Source organism: Sus scrofa, chromosome 5, assembly GCF_000003025.6.
Source record: "Sus scrofa isolate TJ Tabasco breed Duroc chromosome 5, Sscrofa11.1, whole genome shotgun sequence".
Classification (NCBI taxonomy): Eukaryota; Metazoa; Chordata; class Mammalia; order Artiodactyla; family Suidae; genus Sus; species Sus scrofa.
The window spans coordinates 79,146,757-79,169,608 of record NC_010447.5 but is presented as its reverse complement, the minus strand read 5'-3'; the positions used below and the strand labels follow the sequence as shown (position 1 = coordinate 79,169,608).

The window sequence follows — 22,852 nt, the reverse complement described above, 5'->3', positions numbered from 1 at the left end:
CGTTTCCTGGTTCTAACAGTTCTCTGCATCAGAAAATTGGATGTACAAACATTGGCATTCAAAAGTCCCAGTGTTTCCATCATATCCAGGTCATCCACAGCACTGAAGACATAGTGACTCCTAACATAAGCTTCCCACAGTGCCTGTAAGTTATAGGTGGGCTCCTGCAAGGGTGATGAGGTTCCTGACTTTGTGTGAATTGGATCGTTGTAAGGCTTGGCCTCTCTAAGGAAGTGTGGTGTTTTCTCTATTTTTCTGGCACGGTATTGGCATGGTGCTTGGGAACGTAATTTTGAACATGCAGAAAACACCCAGGACACTACAACGTACCATTTGTCCCCACACTCAGATTCCCCAGCCATCATTCCTTTACCACATTTGCCACTTCACACAAACTACCCCAGTGTGTTTTACCCAAGAACATAACCTCCAAATGAGGAAATTATTATGGTTTCCACATTCTGACTCAATCCTCAGGCCCACTTCGACTTTCACCATCTGCCGCAACTCTAGAGACATATCTTTTCCCACTCTGATCCAGTTTTCTTCCTTCTGGAACCATGACGATACTTTCTCAGTGTCACACCCTTGATGGGTTTAAAGCCCAGAAGATGAGTGTGATCTGGGTGGCCTTTTCTGTATGGCTTCTTTCACTTAGGATATCTTCAGTGTTCATTGTGTTGTAACACGTATCAGTCCTTGATTCATTGTTTCCGTTGTGCTTAAATATACATAACATTTACCATTCAAACCATTTGAACTATGCCGTTCTGGGGCCTTAAGCACATTCGAATGGTTGTACAAATATCCTCACCATGCATTTTCAGAACTTTTCAGATTTCACTGGGGAAACCCTTCAGTGGTGAAGCACTCATTCCCCTTGGCCCCTTGCACCCGCATTTTACTTTCTATCTTTGAGTTTGACTTCTCTTGTTACTTTATGTAGATCAAATCAAACGGTTTTTGGCGTTTTGTGACAGGGTTCTTTCACTTACCATGATGACTTCAAAGTTCTTATATGTTGTAGCCTGTGTCTGTTTTTCGTTTTTTTTGTTTGTTTGTTTGTTTGTTTGTTTTTGTTGTTGTTGTTGTTATATGAAGGAAAGGAACTGTTTTATTTCATTTTATTATATTTTATTATTTTTTCATTATTTTATTACTCAATGAATTTATTGCATTTCTAGTTGTACAATGATCATCACAATCCAGTTTTATAGGATTCCCATCCCACACCCCCAGCACATTCTCCCAGCCCCCAACCTGGCTTTTTTGGAAACCATAAGTTTTTCAACGTCTGTGAGTCAGTATCTGTTCTGCAAAGAAGTTCATTGTGTCCTTTTTTCAGATTCCACATGTCAGTGAGAGCATTTGATGTTGGTGTCTCATTGTCTGACCGACTTCACTTAGCATGATAATATCGAGGTCCATCCATGTTGCTAAAAATGCTGGTATTTTGTTCCTTTTAATAGCCGAGTACTATTCTATTGTGCATATGTACCACATCTTCTTGATCCACTCCTCTGTTGATGGACATTTAGATTGTTTCCATGTCTTGGCTATTGCAAATAGTGCCGCAATGAACATTGGAGTACACGTGTCTTTTTGATAGATGCCCAGGAGTGGGATTGCTGGATCAAATGGTAATTCTATTTTTAGTTTTCTGAGGCATCTCCATACTGCTTTCCATAGTGGTTGCACCAATATACAGTCCCACCAACAGTGTAAGAGGGTTCCTTTTTCTCCACACGCTCTCCAGCACTTATTGTTTGTAGATGTTTTGATGACGGCCATTCTGGCTGGTGTAAGGTGGTACGTCTTAGTGGTTTTGATTTTCACTTCTCTAACAGTGAGTGATGATGAACATCTTTTCATGTGTGTTTTGGCCATCTGTGTGTCTTCTTTGGAGAACTGTCTGTTTGGATCTTCTGCCCATTTTTTGGATGGGGTTGTTTGTTTTTTTGGTGTATTTCCTTGGTTTTTAAGACTGAATTTCACGTCTTTGTGTGTTTACCACAGTAGTTTATCCATTCATTCATTGGTTGATGGACACTTGGGTGGCTTCTAACTTTTCCTGTTGTGATTAACGGTGCTGTGAACAAGGGTGTATCCATTTCTGTTCCACCTCCTGGTTTCAGTCTTTTGGGTGTGGATTAGATACCTTAATTCTATGTTTAAGTTTTTGAGGAACTGCCATACTGTTTTCCACAGAGGCTGCACCATTTTACTTTATTCCTTTCATGGCAGAAGAACATGGTGGTTTATTGATCTACCCGATTTTATTTTTAAGTTTACCCATTGATGGCCATAGGCAGTCGTTCTATTTTTTTTTTTATTTTATTTTTATTTTTATTTTTTTTTGCTGTTTGGAACAGTGCTGCTATCAATAACTGTGTAGACCTGTTATCAGTTCTTTGGGGTATATTTCTAGGAGTGGAGTTGTTGAACCCTTGTTAATTGCATATTTGTGTTGTAAACATAGGTTGCCCCCTTTTCTGTTTCTACGACTAATGTTTAAAGCTTCCAATGTTTCTGCATTGTTGCCAATAGTTGTTGTTTTTCGTTTTCTTGATTATAAACCTTTGAGAACATGGGAAGGATTTGTTGCCTTGCAGTTTTAATTTGCACTTCCATCATGACTCATGGTATTTGACACATTCTTCTTGTTGAGCATTTGTATGTCTTAGGTGGAGAAGGGTCTATTGAAGTCACTTACCCATTTAAAAAGGTGGGTTGTTTGTCCTTCCATTGATGAGGTTGTAGAAGTTCTTGAAATACACTGAATAACAATTCATCAGATATATACTGTGCAAGCATTTTCTTCCATTCTGTTGGCTATGTCTTCAGTTTCTGAATTGTGTCTTTTGATGCTTTTAATCTTGAAGAAATCCAATTTATCTATTCTTTTTTTGTTGTCGTTTGAGCTTTGCTGTCAGATCGAAGAAACCATGGCTACATTCAAGGGTGTGCAGATTTATCCTCATGTTTTATTGGACAGTTTATACAGTTGTCCCACAGTATCTGTGGAGGATTGGTTCAGGGACGTGCCGGACATAGCAAAATCTGCCGATGCTCAAGCCTGTTACATAAAATGGCATTGTATTTGCATGTAACCTGGGTAGATTTTCTGTGTACTTTATTCTTATTTATTTATATTTGCTTTGTTCTTTTTTGGCATTTCTTGGGCCGCTCCTGCGGCATATGGAGGTTCCCAGGCTAGGGGTCCAGTCGGAGCTGTCGCCACCGGCCTACGCCAGAGCCACAGCAACGCGAGATCCGAGCCGCGTCTGCGACCTGATTTTCTGTGTACTTTAAATCATCTCTAGATTACTTATCGTAACTAATATAATATAAATGTTTGAAGTGCAATGTAAATACTATGTAAGTAGATTTGCTGGCACCTAGTAAATTCAACTTATTTCTTTTGAAACTTTTCATAATTTCTTCTTTTGTAATATTTTCAGTCTGGAATTGGTTGAGTCCACGGATGTGGAACTTGTGGATACAGGGTGTTGATTGTAATTTTACCTGTTACGTTTAAGCGTTTATTTATTTTGAGTTGCTTGTTGTAGGTACTATGAGGTAAGGGCCCAGTTTCATTCCCTTGCACGTGGATTGCCTAGGCACCGTTTGTTGAAAACTCCATTTCCATAGTTCCCTTTGTGGCTCAGCGGGAAGAAATCTGACTGGTATCCATGAGAATGCAGGTTCGATCCCTGGCCTCGCTCAGTGGGCTAAGGAGCTGGCATTGCTGTGAGCTGTCGTGTAGTTTGCAGGCTTGGCTTGGATCCTGTATTGCTATGGCTGTGGTGTAGGCTGGTGGCTACAGGTCTGATTCAAACCCTAGCCTGGGAACCTCCATATGCTGCCCGTGTGGCCCTAAAAGGAAAAAAAAACACCTCTCCATTTCCTCCCAGAGTAGTATTGTTGACTACTGTTTAAGATCACTTCATCCTAGATGGGTGGGTTTATTTGGGGGCTCTCCATTCAATTTCTTTTATCAATGGGTATGTTTTTTAATGCCAGTATCATTGTGTTGTATTTGCTTTGTACTGTCATAGGAAAATGGGAAGTGTAAGCTTCCAAGTTTGATTTTCTTTTTTAAATTTGTTTTGGCTTCTTAGGGGTCCCTTGAGATTCCATATGAATGTTGGGATCAGCTTGTGTATTTCTTCCCAATGGCCTTTCTGGGTTTTCAGAGGAATCCTATGGAGTGTGTAGATTGCCTTACCTACTATTGCTATCTTAACAGTACTCTTTCCATTACCATTAGATGTCTTCACATCGATTTAATTTTTCTTTAATTTTTTTATCCATGTTTTATGCTTTCAGTGTGACAGTCTATTTATTTATTTATTTATTGAATTTTTTTTTGGTCTTTTTGGTCTTTTTTTTTAGGGCCGCCCCCATGGCATATGGAGTTTCCCCGGCTAGGGATGGAATCGGAGCTGTGGCTGCCCGCCTACCCCACAGCCGCAGCAATGCAGGTTCCGAGCCGCATCTGCAACCTATACCACAGCTCACGGCAATGCCAGATCCTTAACCCACTGAGCGAGGCTAGGGATTGGACCGGCCTTCTTAGGGACAGACACTATGTCAGGTTCTTAACCCACTGAGCCATGACAGGAACTCACAGTACAGAGCGAGATACTCCCTTCTACTTCCAAGAGTCATGCAAGAAAAGGACTCTTCAGACAGACCCCTCATTCATTCCTTCATTCACTTCTTAATTGGTTCAACAAATAGTTACTGAGGATTTACTGTTGCCCATGCTCTACTTTAGGTGTTGCTTGTTAAGAACAAAGACAGGAAGAGACACATTTTATGTCATTTCTTCCTAAGTTACTATGGAGCTGTAGATCTTGCCAGTGATTTTTTGAGAAGGGAGCAAAGTGGGCATTAGGTCTCAGATCTCAAATGGGACTTCCCGAGAATGAAGTGGGATGTTAGCTATTGGTCAGATAGGTTGATTTATAATTGATGCATAGACAAAAGTATGAGAGGGAGGGGGGAGCAGAAGTGAAGGGGTAGAAAGGGCAAAAATGAGAGAAGAAAGCAAGGCAAGAGCTGTAGAAATGGCTGGTGAGGCCATGAGGATTTTCTTTACTTTTCCCCTCCAGTTTTATGGAGAGATAATTGACATACATCACCATATAAGTTGAAAGCATATGGCATGATGGTTTGATTTATATATATTATGTATGTGTTATATGTATGATATATATATACACACACAGAATATAAATAACCGAAAGAAGGAAAAAAAGAAAGGAAAAAATTCTCCTTGTGATGAGAACTCTCAGGACTTACTCTCTTAACAACATCCCTATGTTCACACAGCTTGTTACCTGTAGTCATCATGTTGGACATTACATCCCTAGTATTTATTTATCTTACATTGGAAATTTGTACCTTTTTAAAAATGTGTTTGGCTGTACTCATGGCATGTGGCAGTTCCAGGGCCCGGGATCGAACCAGAGCTGCGGCGAATAATGCCGTGTAGTTATGCTGTAGGCCACAAGAGAAATCCAGAAATTTGTACCTCTTAATCACCTTCCTCCAATCCCCCCCATCCCTCCCTCCATCTCTGGTAACCGCACATCTGCTCTCTTTTTCTATGAGTTTTCTTTGTCCTGATGATAGCTCTTTCTGTCTCCTCTTCTTTCCCACAACTTTCCCTCCTATTGTGAGGAGGCAGTGGAGCCTGGCTTAGGAGCTAAGCCTGGGCTTCTTGGTCAGCATCCTCCTCAGAGCTGCCTTCACCTCCTGGTTCTTCAGGCTGTAGATGAGGGGGTTAAGCAGTGGCGTCACCACACTGTACTGCACAGACAGCACTTGCTCCAAGACTGAGCCGGAAGCTGGAGTCATGTACCTTGAAGGGAATGGCACAAAGAGGTGAACTGAGCTCAGGGCAGTGGCGGGGGTGCTGTTGGTGGCCATGGCCCATCCCATTCTAGGGGCACTGCAAAGAGGGTCCTTAGTGCTGAGTCACTGTTGCTGATAGCAGCATCTAGAAATAACTCAATGGTCATTGAAAGTCAGTCATTTCTGCCTTCAAACACATCCGCATACGAGTGATGTTATACAGAATTGTATAGAAATTGCCCTGCAGAAAAAGGAAGTTCTGCCGCATATCAAGTGCTGCATGCTAGACTAGAGCTAAAAACAACTTGATGCAGTTCTGTAGCACTTCATACTTTTCAAAGCATCTATCCTTAATAATTATGATGAGGAGGATTTTTTCTCTTCTTGTTTTTTTTTTTTTACCATTATGCAGCTGTGTGTTTTCATTTTGTGATGACTGTTCCTCACAAAACTACATGCTAATCCATAATGCTGTCGTTGTTCCTAATGTTTATGGTTCTGGGATTTACCCCAGAATCACAGCACATTGGTTTTTATAATGCTTAGTGGAACAGACCTTTTTCCTTTTGGGTACATTTGTCTTTTCTTTTTTCTCTGTTTTTAGGTCTGTACCTGTGGTATATGGATGTTACCAGCTAGGGGTTGAATCACAGCCGGACTTGCTGGTGTTCGCCCCCGCCACAGCAAGGCAGGCCTGAGCTGCATCTGTGACCTATGTCAAATCCTTAAGCCACTGAGCAAGGCCAGGCATCGAAGCTGCATCCTCCTGGGTACTAGTTGGGTTCTTAAGTCGCTGGGCCACCTTGGGAACTCCGAGGTACATTTTCCTTTAACTCAGAAAAGAAGCCTAGCTTGGTAAATAAAGTGAAAGATAAAAATCTGTATGTCTGAAGATTTAGCACAAATAGGAACTCAAGTTAATAAGATTCAATTTGTGGAAGCATCTTGTTAAGTGTCACTGGGAATATTTCTCAAAGAATCGTTTAAAACTTTTTTTTAAACTTCAATGTTGCCCCTTCAAATTTTTTTGTTTTTTGAAATTGGAATGTTCTTTGTGGGTTCTGATGCACGTGGTTAAAAAAATTTCATTTACTCTCATTTTTTCCCTTGAATTTATTCCTCATAACATTGCTGTGAAGTATGTGGGAGAAATCTTCTACCCCCTTGTGGTAAATGAGGAAACTGAGAAGGTTGAAGAGATTTGTCCTCAGGCTCAGGTGAGCTCCCCTGGATCAGTCTTTATCCTTTCCTACCCCCGACCCCTTCCCAAGTAACAAGCAGGTGGGAAAACTATAGAGCAATCTATGCAAAGCCATCTCTAGTTCACTGGTAGAAATCGCAGGCCCTTCATTGTTCTTCCTCCTGGTAAGCAAGGACCCATCAACTAGAGCGTGTATGTTTGAGAGAAACTCGGTAGAAAAGAGCATGAGGTCTGAAGTCAGGCAGCCTAGGCATATGCTGTGGCTCCGTTACTAGCTTCTTCTGGGACCTTTGAAAAAGTCCCTGGCCACTCCTGAAACTCAGGTTTCTTACCTGAAAATGAGGTTAATATTTCTCTTGTCGTGTGCTACATACTAACATTGAGCTTGATTGTGTAAAGCAGCTATTGTGTGTAGAAGGTGCCTGATAAATCGTCGTAGGACAAATAAGCTCTGAGACCCATCTTCTAGACTTCCATTTCCAAGAGAAATGGCCTCTGTTTCAAGGATGATATGTTTATTTTAATTTTAATTTTTGCCTAGCACTGACAAAAGCGCTACCAAAAGCTCTCTGGTTTCCTTTTGAGAACTCTGAAATCATAGTTAATGAAAGGCGGGAAGTCTTTGGTGTTTATGTGAGCTTATTTTCAGCGTTTGAAAACTGGGCCTTGGAAAGAAAATAGATTGTTTTGTGATCCACACATCTAGTCAACAGCAGAGCTAGAACTCTAACTTCCAGTGCAGTTCTTTTCCTGCTCCTTTGCAATGACATGTGCAAAAGACTGAGGCTCCTCTCGAGTGAGAAAGAGCCTGCAGTTATACTCAGGTGATATAGTATGGCATACCTGGACACTCCTGAAGCATAGAAGATGGTGACCACAAGGAAATGAGACGAGCAGGTAGAGAAGATCTTGCTCCGACCTGTGGCAGAGTTGATCCTTAAGGCTGTCATGATGATACGGGTGTAGGAACCCAGCAGGAGAACAAGGGTGACAAGTCCCAGGATTACCATGGTCGTCAGGATGGAGGCAATGCTAACGGAGGGGTCAGAGCAGACCAGCAGGAGCACTGGGGGAAGCTCACAGGCAAAGCTCCGGACAAGGTTGGGGCCACAGAAGTGATGCTGAGCCAGGAGGATGGTGTTAACTAAGCCCGTCCCCATTCCTATGGCCCAGGATGCTCCCACCAGGCCAGTGCACACCTTCCTGTTCATAGCCACCGCATACAACAGTGGGTGGCACACAGCCTGGAACCGGTCATAGGCCATGACTGAAAGGAGGCAAGCTTCAGTGGCTCCAGAAAATATGACCAAGGAGATCTGGGCGAAACACTCAAGGAGGGATACAGTCTTCCAGTTGGAAAGAAGGTGCTCTAGCAGCTTAGGGACAATGATGGAGGAATAGAAGGCATCCAGGAAGGAGAGGTGGCTGAGGAAGAAGTACATGGGGCTGTGGAGGTGGGAATCAGTACTGGTCACCAGCAGCATCAGCATGTTCTCTGTGAGGATGAGGAGGTAAGCCACCAGGAATGTTACAAATAGTACTGCCTGGATGTGAGGGTTGTTAGATAGTCCTAGGAGAACAAATTCGGTGACCGTGGTTGTGTTGCCACCTTCCATGGAGCATTCAAGTTTCCTTTGCGAGGGACTAGAAGAGAAAAGAAGGCTCAAGTGTGTTTCGAGTCTCAGAGTGTGGCTGGGGATGGGGCAGTATGAATAAAGCTTCAGGAGTGACCCAGCACAGAACATGTCGTGGAAGCAAGCTTGCCATGCCAGACCTCATCAACCCTTCCCAGCTCAGGGCAATAACCTAATCTCAGCTCAGGTAGAGACGGTTGGAAGGAGGAGTGTAGAGAATCAAACCTGGAAGGAAAGACGAGGAGAAGAGAGATGATCCAGACTGGAGAAGGAAAGGGAGTTGTCAAAAGACTCCAGGGCACTGGAGTGTGCTCTTCCGTACAGGAAGGCTCACTGGCGTAGTGAGTAAGCAATAAGCATTTTGGCCAACCATCTGGTTGACAGGCTGTGATGCAGGTTTGAATGACTGATAGAGGTATGGGGACACCTACTGATGGCACAAATCATTTCTCTGTCACTGTAGGTTCGTGAATAGTCACTTGGGCTTCTCATTAAAGGGAATCGGGCAAAACTAGATGGTTTCTGTCATCCATTCCAGGTTAGACATTCTACAGCTTGGGGGACAGTCTTCCTTGGGTATGTCTGGATACTAAATGGAAACGTTCTCCCCTCCTGTGTCTCCCTAAGCATAGGTGGCCCAGGAGTTGTCTGCTTTTGCGGATGTTGGGCACAAGGAAGCTGTCAAATTGGAGGTGAGGGCTGTGCTCATCAGTTTCTCTAAGGGCTTCCCATTCCAGGATGTATGTGAGCCTATAATGTCCATTGTTTGCCCTGTAACCTTAGGGCTTAACATGAGAGTGCATGAAGTTTGTGATATTCTCTGAGTTGGTACTAGGGGATCTGGATAAAGCCCAGTCAAATTTGGACCACCTTCTATGCATCACAGGGAGGGAAAAAGGATAAGCAAAAAAAAAGAGGAGAAGTTAAAGAACACCAAGACTACTTAGGATAATGTGTAGTTAGAGGGTTTGGTCTAGACCGGAGGAAGGTGAAGTCACCCCTCCTCCTCGAAGGGAAACTCAGGATCATGAGCAATGAGGATCTGCTCTCTCTTCATGGCGTGTTCACTCACGAGTTCCCGCAGTGGATAGTTTTGGGAGAAGATGGAGTTGAATGAGAAGATCTGTCTTTGCCTGGGCTCCCTAGGCCAACCAGAGATACTCTCAGCAGAGGATACCTGAATGGCATCTTTTCCAGCACTGGAGTAAAAGCCCCCGATATGGGTCGGTCTCTGTGGGTTTCCCTCAACTTTGTCCTTCCTTTAGAAGATGCAGGGGTGGTGGATCTTCTAAGTAAGGAAACATCCCTGTAGTCTTTCTGTCCGTGGAGAAGTTTTCCTGATTCTGCCTCCACAATGACAATGGCCAGAGGGACTTGATCTCAGCCCTAGACCTTGGAGAGTGTTGGAGGTCCCTGGAGAAACCATGAAGCAGGAGGCTTAGTCTGATCTGAATGAGTTCTCCAGGGCCATCTATTCCTTGTATGTATCACTTATATTTCACTGAGTTGCATCATAGAAACAGTGCCCAAGGGTGGCCCATAATTGCTAAAGGTAAAATTAGAGACTGCAAATGTTTCTTAATTCTAAAGCTTGGAAATATCTCCCATGTTCCTTCCCTCTTTCCTTTCCTTCTCAATAATATTTATTATTATTGAATGATAGGGATGAAATGAAATTCTTGTCATGGCATAGCCAAAATGTGTCCGACTAGGAGCCATGATGTTTAGAGTTTGATCCCTGGCTTCCCTCAGTGGGTTAAGGATCTGGCATTGCTGTGAGCCGTGGTGTAGGTTAATGGCTGCAGCTCTGAGTTGACCTAGCCTGGGAACCTCCATATGCTGTGGGTATGGCCCTAGAGAAGATAAAAAAAAAGACAAAAAAAGAGATAGTGATGAAGGAATATTAAAAGAAATTGAGAAATAAAATAAAAAAATTTCTGAGTAAAGTATTTTTTAAAAATGCATATAAAACCAAATTTTAATATATTTCAAAAATTTTAAAATCTAGGTGCTTTAATGATGAAATAAAAATAAATATGTATCATGTTCTAAAATTCTTGAATTTGTTGCAATTCAAAAAATCTAAATAGTTAAAAAACTTAAAGCAAATTTGTAACTGTGGTAAAACGTTTTGATTATGGAGCAATTTAAGCATATACAGACATAGAATTTTATATTAACCCCTCTGTATCCATCACTCAGCTTAGACAGTTATCAACTCTTGGACTGTTGCCCTACTTTGATGATATGGGGACAAAAAATGTGTTCTCTACATTGCATGAACGGTTGAGTGTCTAAAACTTGGAAATGTTCTACCATGCATTGTGTAGAAAGGAAGGGTAGATGTTGAATCACAATTATTGGTCTTTGTTATGGTTAAGGATTGCATGGTTGTTGATTGAATAAATTCCTAGGAGGTAACAAAGCAACAATATAGAAGCAACCTGGGCCTTTCTCTCTGGACCATCCATATTAATTTGGACTTAAGAGAAAAATAATCTTTAATTTTTTTTAATGGCTGCACCCATGGCATTATGGAAGTTCTTGGGCGAGGTATCAAATCCACACTTCTGCAGCAACCCTAGCTGCTGCAGTCACATTCTTAACCCACTCTGTCACAGCAGAAACTCCAATCTTTAATTTTTTTTGATTCACTTTATTTTGAGGTCTCTTCTGTAACAGCTTAGGCTTTATCATCCCAAAACAGATTTCATAACTTACCCCAAATGTCACCCAACTTCCCACCACTAAAAATAAGGTTGCAATAAAAGTTTTTTTTAGTGCCTTCAGATGCATGTATCATGTTTGAGATGAAAAATCAGATTCTCTCTGATCTGCAAGGGGGAAAAGTAAATCTCATTACAAACTGACAAATGTAAAAAGTAAAACTTTTATTGTGAGAGTATGAATCACATACTCAGAAATAGATGCATTAATACTAATTACATATTTCCTAGTCATCTATGCCTACTTTTATAACTTCATGCAATAATAAATTAGTCTAAAATGTACTATAATATTTCATGGGCTTTAGGACTGGTATCTTTAGTACATCACAAAATATATTTTGATATACCAAGGAAACAAAATGCAAGTATGCATTTTGAATATAAGTAATCTATAGCTACACAGTTCTACTCTTTGTAGCAGAGTAGAACTTTTTAGGGGTGTCTCCCGTTCTCCAGAGGACAAAAGCAGAGAGTAAAATCAGTGTTACAGTTACATGGACGTTTGTATTATAAAGGCTGTAAAGATTTGCTGCATAGTGTGAAGATGACTTTTGCTCCTCTGTGCAGCATACAAATTATGTGAATTATGTTTTAAATCTCTTGTTCCACTGTCAAGCTATCCTGTCATTTTCTGCTCTTTTGATAAAATACCACATGACTCTGCATCCCAGATTGCATCCTGTCAAAGGAGAACAAACTGGCAGCAAAATCTTTGAAATACTCCACGGCACTCCAGGTGTGCAGACAGATGATTCTTGGACTGTTGATGTTTCAGTCATAGGTTCTGGTGCAGAAAGTAACCATTGGTGTGGACAATAATGTGAAAATGTGATATCCAGAAAAAACATACAGACCTTGGTGGACCAAGTTGATCTCCACTCCCAAGTGTTGTCTCCCTTGGCCCATCCCTGCAGTTAGGAGGGGAGAATCAAGGATTATTTAAGCTTGTTTCTCCTGAATTCTTGTTATGCTAGTGAATAACTTAGCAGTGGTATTTGTGTGTGTGTGTGTGTGTGTGTGTGTGTGTTTTCTTTTTTTGTAGGACAGTACCTGTGGCATATGGAAGTTCCAAGGCTAGCGGTTGAACCAGAGCTGTATCTGCCTGCCACAGCCACAGCCACAGCAACACAGAATCCTAGGCTCCTCTGTGACCTCCACCACAGCTCATGGCAGTGACTGATCCTTAACTCACAGAGTGAGGCCAGAGATTGAACCCACATCCTTATGGATACTAGTTGGGTTTGTTACCACTGAGCCATGATGAGAACTCCAACTTAGCAGTGATTTTGCTAGAGAGTTGGGTAGTTTTCTTCTCTGGTTGCAGAAGGTTTTCTTGCTTGTACTTCAAGCTCTAACCAATCCACATCTGAATTGCCTCTGTTGGTCTGGGGCTCTAATCATCAAACATTTGCCTATCAGTGGACATCTTGGTGAAGTTCTTTATTGGAAAACCCTGCTGCCAGCTCAGCCCACTTTCTAGACACTGATGTTGGTGGGAGAGGTGAGGAAGGAAGAGGGAGGGGAAAAAAGAAGCTGAGGAAACTCTGGCCAGGAGTGTGGAATATTGAAAATCAGAGGGGGTTGTCCACAATAAATATTTAATACATGTTTCCTTAGGAACTTATATAATAATATTTTAGAGAATTTTGCCAGGTGAAGGATATCAGGGTCATGGTATATATCTGTAGGTATAGTTAGATCAAGTACCTCTGCACTGTAGTGGTTGCACCAGCTTTCACTGTAATCCTCGTGGATATCTCTATCACTAAATATTTGTCAACTAATACTTGGTGGTCCATCAGGTGTGAAGTGCCATCTCTTTGCTATTTGAACTTACATTTGTTTAATTGCTAAAGAGTTGGAACATCTCTCCATACATTCTTTAGTCTTATGAGTTTGTCTTATGGAAGGAATATACTGCTTCATATCCTTTGGTGTCACACTTAGAACAGCAGTGTGTATGCTGGGATTCTGCACATTTGTACTAAAAGGGCTTCATTTTGTACATCACCTATTTAATCCATCTGGATTTCTTTCAAATAATAAAATTCTATTTCAAATATAAACAAAGATAAAATGAACATACCTGCCCTGCTGCTGCCACTGCAAAACACTCTGGGCACTGCCTACACATGCCTGATCACTGTCACTTCCCAGTACCCTGCAAGTAGGAGAAGCATGTGCAGCACCTTCTGCATGGGCTAAGTGGTATAGGGTACTTTTTGCATGGTCTACAAGTGGTGGGGGCAAACCTTCTCACACTGAGGAAAGAGAAAGCAAATATCCAACCTTTCATGCCATAAATAAATAATAAGCCCCCCCCCCAAAAAATACAAAGGGGCACTGTTTCATAGAAATATCCCTCTAAGACTATAGTAGTTCATTTCCCTAAACTCACAGAATAAGAAAAATACAATCAAAATGAAAAAGCTCAGGAACCATTCCCAGTTAAAATAACAGGAGATTTCACACTGAGCCGCAAACAAAGAAATATACCCCTCCATTCTAATAGACACTGAGTTCAAGAGGGAGATAGTGGAAAAACTGAAGGAAATAATGGTGCATATGAAGGAATTAAGAGCAGATATAAACAGTAATGCAGATTACTTTAGAAAGGAACTAAAAAATATAAGGAGGAACCAAGAAAAATTAGAAAATTCATTTGCAGAGACATAATCTGAGTTAAAGGCACTAAAGAGCAGAATGAATAATGCAGAGGAACAAATTATTAACTTGGAAGATAGAATAATGGAAATCACCCAGTCAGGACAGCAGACAGAAAACCAAATGAAAAAATATGAAAGCAATATAAGAGATCTGTGGGAAATAAAGCAGGCCAATTTACACATAATAGGGATTCCAGAAGGAGAAGAAAAAGAAAATGGGATTGAAACTATATTTGAAGAAATTATGGCTGAAAACTTTGCAAATCTAAAGGAAACAGATATCAAGATAAAGTAGGCACAGAGGGGCCCAAACAAGTTGAACCCAAACAGGCCCACACCAAGACATATTATAATAAAAGTGACAAAAGTTAAAGAGAGGATTCTAAAGGCAGTAAGAGAAAAACAAAGAGTTAATTGTAAGAGAACCCCCATAAGGCTATCAGCTGATTTCTCTACAGAAACACTACAGGCCAGAGTAGAGTGGCAAGTTATAGCCAAAGTTCTAAAAGGGAAAAATTTTCAGCCTAGAATACTCTACCTAGCAAGAATATCATTTAAAATAGAAGGAGAAATACTTTGTCCAGCAAACAAAAGGTAAAAGAGTACAGCAATACTAAACCCATTCTAAAAGAAATACTGAAAGAGCTTCTTTAAATAAAAAAGAAAGAAGAAATAGGATGGAGGAAATTGGAAAGCAATCACTTAAATAAGCCAGTGGACAGATCTACAAGGAAAAAAAAAAAACCTATTGTAAAAGTGATGATAAACACAAGGAACAGCAAAAGGACAAAAATGAAGATGTTAAAAAAGGACTTCAGGAATTCCCGTCGTGGCGCAGTGGTTAACGAATCTGACTAGGAACCATGAGGTTGCGGGTTCGGTCCCTGCCCTTGCTCAGTGGGTTAACGATCTGGCGTTGCCGTGAGCTGTGGTGTAGGTTGCAGACGCGGCTCGGATCCCGCGTTGCTGTGGTTCTGGCGTAGGCCGGTGGCTACAGCTCCGATTAGACCCCTAGCCTGGGAACCTCCATATGCCGCGGGAGCGGCCCAAGAAATAGCAACAACAACAACAACAAAACAACAACAAAAAAGACAAAAGACAAAAAAAAAAAAAAAAAAAAAAAAAAAAGGACTTCAAAATCATAGAATGCGGGGAAGGAAAGTAAGAAAATCTAGACTCTCTCTCTCTTTTTTAAAATGTGTTTTAGCCTAAAAAGGATGGGTTAACATACTTGAAAGGAAGCAGATACAAGAAGGGGTTAACAAACTTGAAAAATAGGGCAAACACAAATAAAAAACAAACATTACTTTCACAAAAACTGAAAAAAGGGACTCAAGCATAAAATGAAAGGAAATCATCCAACCAAAAAATAAAGGAACAGAGGAGAAACATAGTATCAACTGGAAAATAAGGTTTAAGATGGCAATAAACACATATTTTTCCACCTTAAATGTTAGTGAAATGAATGCTCCAATCAAAGGACATAGAGTGGCAGATGGGATAAAAAAGCAAGAGCCTACAATATGCTGTCTACAGGAGACTCATCTTAGGGCAAAAAAAAAAAAAAAAAAAAAAAGGACACATATAGTTTGAAAGTGAGGGGATGGAAAATGAGAGAAAACATATTTCATGCGAATGGAAAAGATAGGAAAGTAGGAGTTACATACTCATATCAGAGAAAAGAGACTTTAAAATGAAGGCCATAAAAAAGACAAAGAAGGACACCATTTAATGATAAAAGAATACATTCGAGAAGAGGATATTATAATCATCAATATATATGCCCCTAATATAGGAGCACCCAAATACATACAATAAGTACTAACAGACATAAAAGGAGAAATTGATGGAAATGCAGTAATAGTAGGAGGCTAACATCACACTCACATCAATGGACAGATCCTCTAGACAGAAAATCAATAAGGCAGCAGAGATCCTAAATGACACAATAGAAAAGTTAGTCTTCATTGACATTTTCAGGACATTACATTGAAAACAATCAGAATATACATTTTTTTCAAGTACACATGGAATAGTCTCAAGGATCAATCACATACTGGGGCACAAAACTAACATTAACCAATTTAAGAGTACAGAAATTATTTCGAGTATCTTCTCTGACCACAATGGCATGAAACTAGAAATCAACACCAGGAAAAGAACTGAGAAAAAATTGAGTACATGGAGACGAAACAATATGCTACTAAAAAACCCATGGGTCAATGCGTAAATCAAAAGGGAAATTAAAAAATACCTCAAGACAAATTATAATGAAAACAAAACCATTCAAAATATATGGGACGCTGCAAAAGCAGTACTTCAAGGGAAGATCACAGTGATACATGCATTCCTCGGAAAAGAAGAAAAATCTCAAATCACCAACTTAACCTACTACCTAAGAGAACTAGAAAAAAAGAACAAACAAACCCAAAGTCAGCAGAAGGAAGGAAATCATAACGATCAGAGAGGAAACCAATAAAATAGAGATTCAAAGAGCAGTAGGAAAAAATCAATAAAACCAAGAGTTGGTTCTTTGAAAGGGTAAATAAAATTGACAAACCTCTGGCTAGACTCACCAAGAAGAGGACAGAAAGAACTGAAATAAAATAAGCAATGAATAAGGAGAAATCTCAGTGGATACTGTAGAAATAAAAAAAAAATAAGAGAATACTATGAACAATTACATGCCAACAAATTTGACAACCTGGTAGAAATGGACAACTTTCTAGAGACATACAGCCCCCCAAAACTGAATCAAGAAGAAATAAATCAACTGAACAGACTGATCACTAGAAATGAGGTTGAATATGTCATAAAAATACTTCCTACAAACAAAAGTCCAGGAGCAGGTGGCTTCACAGGTGAATTCTACCAAATACTCAAAGAACTTACACCCATCCTTCTTAAAGTTTTCCAAAAGGTTGAAGAAGAAGTAACACTCCCAAAGATATCCTATGAAGCCACGGTCATGGTAATACCAAAACCAGACAAAGGTACTACCAAAAAAGAAAACTGTAGACTAATATCTTTGATGAATATAGACACATAAATTCTTAACAAAAGTTTAGCCAACTGAATCCAACAACATATAAAAAAGATCATTCACCACATCAAGTGGGATTCATCCCAGTTTCACAAGGATGGTTCAACATATGCAAATCCATCAATGTCATACACCATATTAACAAAAGAAAAGTCAAAAACCACATTATCATCTCAATATATGCAGAAAAAGCATTTGACAAAGTCCAACATCCATTCATGATCAAAACTTTTACCAAAGTGGATGTAGAGGGAACATACCTTAATATAATAAAAGCCATTTATGACAAACTGAAAGCAAATATAATACTCAATGGGGAAAAGCTGAAAGCCTTTGCACTAAAATCTGGAACAAGACAGGGATTTCCACTCTCACCACTTTTATTCACCATAGTACTGGAATTCCTACCCACAGCAATCAGACAAACACAAGAAATAAAAGGTATCTAAATTGGAAGAAAAGAGGTAAAACTGTCACTCTATATAAGAAAACCCTATGAATTCAACCCCAAAACTACTCAAACTGATCAACAAATTCAGGGAAGTAGCAGGATATAAGATTAATATTCAGAAATCAGTCACATTTCTGTATACTAATAATGAAATATTAGAAAAGGCATACAAAAATACAATACCTTTTAAAATAATACCCAACACTGTGGGATGGAAATCCTGTGAAATCAGATTGTTCTGATCATTATACAACTACAGATGTGATAAATTCATTTGAGTAATAAAAAAAAATGAAAAAAAGTAATACCCAACAAAATTAAATACCTAGGAATAAACCTGACCCGGGAGGTTTAAAGACTTACATGCTGAGAACTATAAAACATTAATCAAGGAAATTAAAGAAGATTCCAAGAAATGGAAAGATATTCCATGCTCCTGGATTGGAAGCATTAATATCACAAAAATGGCCATACTACCCAAAGCAATCTATAGATTCAATGCAATCCATATCAAATTACCCATGATATTTTTCACAGAACTAGAACAAACAATCCAAAAATTTATGTGGAACCATAAAAGACCCAGAACTGCTAAAGCAATTCTGAGGAACAAAAACCAAGCAGGAGGCATAACTCTCCCAGACGTCAGACAATATTACAAATCTACAGCAATCAAGACAGTGTGGTTACTGATTACAGACATACAGACTAATGTATTAAGATAGACATCCCAGAAAAGAACCCAGATACCTATGGTCAATTAATCTTCAACAAAGGAGGCAAGAATATAAAATGGGAAAAAGACAGTCTTTTCAGCAAGTATTGCTGGAAATCTGGACAGCTGCATGTAAATCAATGAAACTGGAGCACACCCTCATACCATGCACAAAAATAAACTCAGAATGGCTTAAAGACTGAAACATAAGACAAGACACCATCAAACTCCTAGAAGAGGACTTAGGCAAGACATTTTCTGATATCAACCTTACAAATGTTTTTTCAGGTCAGTCTCAGGAAATAAATAAAAGCAAAAATAAACCAATGGGACCCAATTAAACTGACAAGCTTTTGCACAGCAAAGGAAACCATAAATGACAACAAAAGGACAACCTATGGAATGGGAGAAAATAATTTCAAATGATGAAACCGCAAAGGGCTTGATCTCTAAAATATACAAACTGCTTATACAACTCAATAGCAAAAAAATAAAAAACCCAATTGAAAAATGGGCAAAAGACATTTCTCCAAAGAAGATATACAGACAGCCAACAAGCACATGAAAAAATGCTCAACATTGCTAATTATTAGAGAAGTGCAAATCAAAACTACTATGAGTAGTCAGAAAGGCCATCATTAATAAGTCCACAAATAAGAAATGCTGGAGAGGGTGTGGAGAAAAGGGAACGCTCCTACAGTGTTGGTGGAAATGAAAATTGTTATAACCACTATGGAAAACAATATGGAGGTGCCTCAGAAAACTAAATGTAGAACTACCTTATTACCCAGCAATCCCACTCTTGGGCATATATCCGGACAAAACTTTCCTTTAAAAAGACACATGCACCCATGTGTTCATTGCAGTACTATGAAAAATAGCCAAGACATGGAAACAACTCAAATGTCCATCAACAGATGACTGGATTAAGATGATGTGGTATATATACACAATGGAATACTACTCAGCCATAAAAAGAAGAAAATAATGCCATTTGCAGCAACATGGATGGAACTAGAGACTCTCATACTAAGTGAAGTTAAGTCAGAAAGAGAAAGACAAAACCATATGATATCACTTATATCTGGAATCTAATATATGGCCCAAATGAACATTTCCACAGAAAAAAACTCATGGACTTGGAGAATAGACTTGTGGTTGCTGAGGGGAAGAGGGAAGGAGTGGGATGGACTGGTAGTCTGGGGTTAATAGAAGCAAACTTTTGCATTTTGAGTGGATAAGCAATGAGATCGTACTGTATAGCACAGGGAACTATGTCTAGTCACTCGTGATGGAACATGATGGAGGATAATGTGAGAAAAAGTGTATGTATATATATGTGTGTGTGTATATATGTATGTATGTGTGTGTGTATGTGTATATATATATATATGACTGTGTCACTTTTCTGCATAGTAGAAATTGATAGAACACTCTAAATCAACCATAATGGAAAAAACAAAAATCTTAAAAAAAAAACCAAAATCATTCATTTAGCTATTGAGTTATAGGAATTTATTTTGTATTTCATGTATTAACCCCTTATCAGCCTAATGATTTGCAAATATTTTCTCTCACTCTGTAGGTTGCCTTTTCACTTTGTTGATTGTATCCCTGATTTTCAGAAGCGTTTTAGTTTGATGCAAGCCCATTTATTTCTGTTTCTGCTTTTATTGCCTGTGCTTTTGGTGTCATAGAAAAAAATAATTGCCCAGGTCAAAGTCAAGAATTGTATTCCCTGTGCTTTCTTCTAGTCGTTTTATGGCTCCAGGCATTACATTTAAGTATTTACTCTTTAAAAGTTTTAAACTTTTTCAACCTTGATTGAGATATAATTGACCTATACCATGAAGTTAAGTAATTTACCACAGTCATAAAGGCTATGCATATAGACAAGTGGGTTCTTCAGACTGCATCTAAGCATTATGCTGTACTGTGGAAAGGGAAATAAAAAATAGATGTAAAAAGTAGAGTAGAAATAAAAAATATATATAAAAATAAAAAATAGATGTGCTATGAAAGGTGTACCAATGAATATTAAATAAATTTAAATTAGAATGAGCCCAAAAAACTACAGAAATTATGATTAAAATCCATAATATAATTGATTAAAATGTCACATAATGTAAAGAGGATAATTTGTAGATGATATCCAGTAAGAAACATTGCAGAATATAGGGGAAAAAAGGAGGAAGGGAGTCAAATGAAATGGCAGAGAAATGAGGGAGAGTGTAAAGCAAACTAAATCATAATCTTTCATAGGAGATGCCAACATATTTTGTTCTATGGTTTAAACTCATAAATATATATTTAAGACCCTGTTTAAAATTATAAAGAAGAAATAAAAGAGTTAAATACCACAGAGAAGAGCAAATTGCATAAAATCTTTAACAAAGTCAATCAATATACAAAAAATAATGAGAAGTAAGATAGGTAAATGATTAAACCAGGGGAGATACAACATCTACTTTAGAATTCTAGACAGAAAGTGGTGGTGGTTGTGTGAGAGAGTAGAAGGAAAGATGGTCCATAGGTCTACAGATATAAACTAGACATTTTTTTTGCATTTTATTTTTCTTTTTTCATATTTTAACTATACTTTTATTTTTTAAATATTTTTAAATTTTTATATATAATGATTATTTTTTTTCCATTATAGCTGGTTTGCAGTGTTCTGTCAATTTTCTGCTGTACAGCATGGTGACCCAGTTACACATACATGTATACATTCTTTTTTCTCACATTATCATGCTCCATCATAAGTGACCAGATATAGTTCCCAGTGCTACACAGCAGGATCTCATTGCTAATCAAATAGTCTGCATCTATTAACCCCAAGCTCCCAATCCACCCCACTCCCTGCTCCTCTCTGCAACCATTCACAATAGCCAAGACATGGAAACAACCCAAATGTCCATCAACTGATGATTGGATTAGGAAGATGTGGTATATATACACAATGGAATACTACTCAGCCATGAAAAAGAACAAAATAATGCTGTTTGTAGCAACATGGATGGAACTAGAGACTCTCATACTGAGTGAAGTAAGTCAGAAAGAGAAAAACAAATACCATATGATATCACATATCTGGAATATAATATATGGCACAAATGAATCTTTCCACAGAAAAGAAAATCATGGACTTGGAGAATAGGCTTGTGCATTTTATTTTTCATTTTCAATATAGCCAGAGAGAAGATATTATAGAGTTCCCTTAAAGTTAGTGGCCTGGATGTCTGCCTTAAGTTCAAGCACTTGGCAACACAAACTCATTTCCTTTTATTCTGCGTTCTTGTTCACAACCTAAAATATTGCAGATATTTCTCCCATGTCCTTTTCACAGCTGCCTTCACCTCCATGTTCTTTAGGCTATAGATGAGGGGATTCAGCATGGGTGTGACTGCACTGTACTGCAAGGAGGAGAGCAAATCTAGGGGGGAACCTGAGGTGGGCATAAGATAGCGAACCAAACCTGAGCCAAAGAACAAGATCACTGCAATGAGGTGGGAGGAGCAGGTGGAAAAGGCCTTGCTTCTACCTGTGGTGGAGCTGATGCTCAGAATGGTGGAGACAATGCGGACATAAGAGAAGAAGACTGGGAGGAAGGTTCCAAGACCATGCAGTAAGATTAAGCAGATCAAGATGTCAATATTGATGGAGATATCAGAGCAAGACAGAGGGAAAAGGGAGGGCAGCTCACAGGTGTAGTGGTGTATAGTTTGGGCATCACAGAAATCTAAGTTAATAGCCAAGAGCACAATGACAGATGCATTGACAGATGCCAGGCCCCACGAAATCAACACCAGCCTCACACAGAGCTGGATGCTCATCACCTGGCCATAGAGCAGTGGGTGACAGATGGCTGCATAGCGGTCATAGGCCATCACTGAGAGAAGAAAGGCTTCAGTCCCTGCGGTGATAAACACAAAGAAGACCTGTGTCAGGCAGCCCTCAACAGAGATGGTTTTCTCCTCTGACAGGAGGTCTTCCAGTAGTTTGGGCACAGTGACAGAAGAGAAGCAGAGGTCTAGGAATGATAGATTACTCAAGAAGAAGTACATGGGCGTGTGGAGGCTGGAGTCAGCTCGGATCACCAGCAGCATTGTCAGGTTCCCTATGATGGTCAGGAGGTAAATCCCCAAGAAAAGCACGAAGAGCAGAGTCTCGACGTGGGGGTCGTTAGACAGCCCAATGAGAATAAACTCGGTGATGGAGCTGTGGTTCCTCAAGGCCATTGTAGAGGGTATTTCCTTGGAATAAAATAGAAAGTGGAATGAGATTTCCTATCTCTTTCAGAGCATCACCCCTCTTATACATTCCTCTCTGCTCTACTCAGACATCACAAAGCTGCCCTACCTGTATCTCAGTAATTGTTTTTATTCTATTTTGTTATCACTGATCTTGAGCCCCCATCAGAGAATCCTGTTATTTTTCCAGAGGGATTTACTGGAAACATGAATCTCTCTGGCTCACCTATCCATTCATAGTATTTGGATTCTGCTCCATCCTTCTTATAGTTTAGAAATCTTAAAATTATACCGCATATCT

General features: G+C 39.5%; 2 protein-coding genes across 2 annotated transcripts; both read right to left on the bottom strand.

The window, feature by feature from the left end:
* On the bottom strand, positions 5,697-9,754 carry LOC110260595 (olfactory receptor 8S1-like). Its single transcript, XM_021091254.1, has 3 exons — positions 9,696-9,754; positions 7,907-8,707; positions 5,697-5,869 (listed from the first exon to the last, which is right to left on the bottom strand). The coding sequence occupies exons 1-3, from the start codon at positions 9,752-9,754 to the stop codon at positions 5,707-5,709; spliced, it is 1,023 nt and encodes a 340-aa protein (XP_020946913.1). The 3' UTR covers positions 5,697-5,706.
* On the bottom strand, positions 21,601-22,539 carry LOC100622582 (olfactory receptor 8S1-like). The gene has a single exon (XM_003355649.1). The coding sequence runs from the start codon at positions 22,537-22,539 to the stop codon at positions 21,601-21,603; it is 939 nt and encodes a 312-aa protein (XP_003355697.1).

Bases quoted from the DNA above. Each gene is read 5' to 3' on its own strand.
- LOC110260595 (XM_021091254.1), bottom strand. From the start codon at position 9,754: ATGAAGAGAGAGCAGATCCTCATTGCTCATGATCCTGAGTTTCCCTTC. The intron at 8,708-9,695 runs GTGACTTCACCT...TTTCTCTTCTAG, and splicing joins TTTCCCTTCGAGGAGGAGGG to TCCCTCGCAAAGGAAACTTG. The intron at 5,870-7,906 runs GTATGCCATACT...ATTCCCTTCAAG, and splicing joins TATGCTTCAGGAGTGTCCAG to GTACATGACTCCAGCTTCCG.
- LOC100622582 (XM_003355649.1), bottom strand. From the start codon at position 22,539: ATGGCCTTGAGGAACCACAGCTCCATCACCGAGTTTATTCTCATTGGG.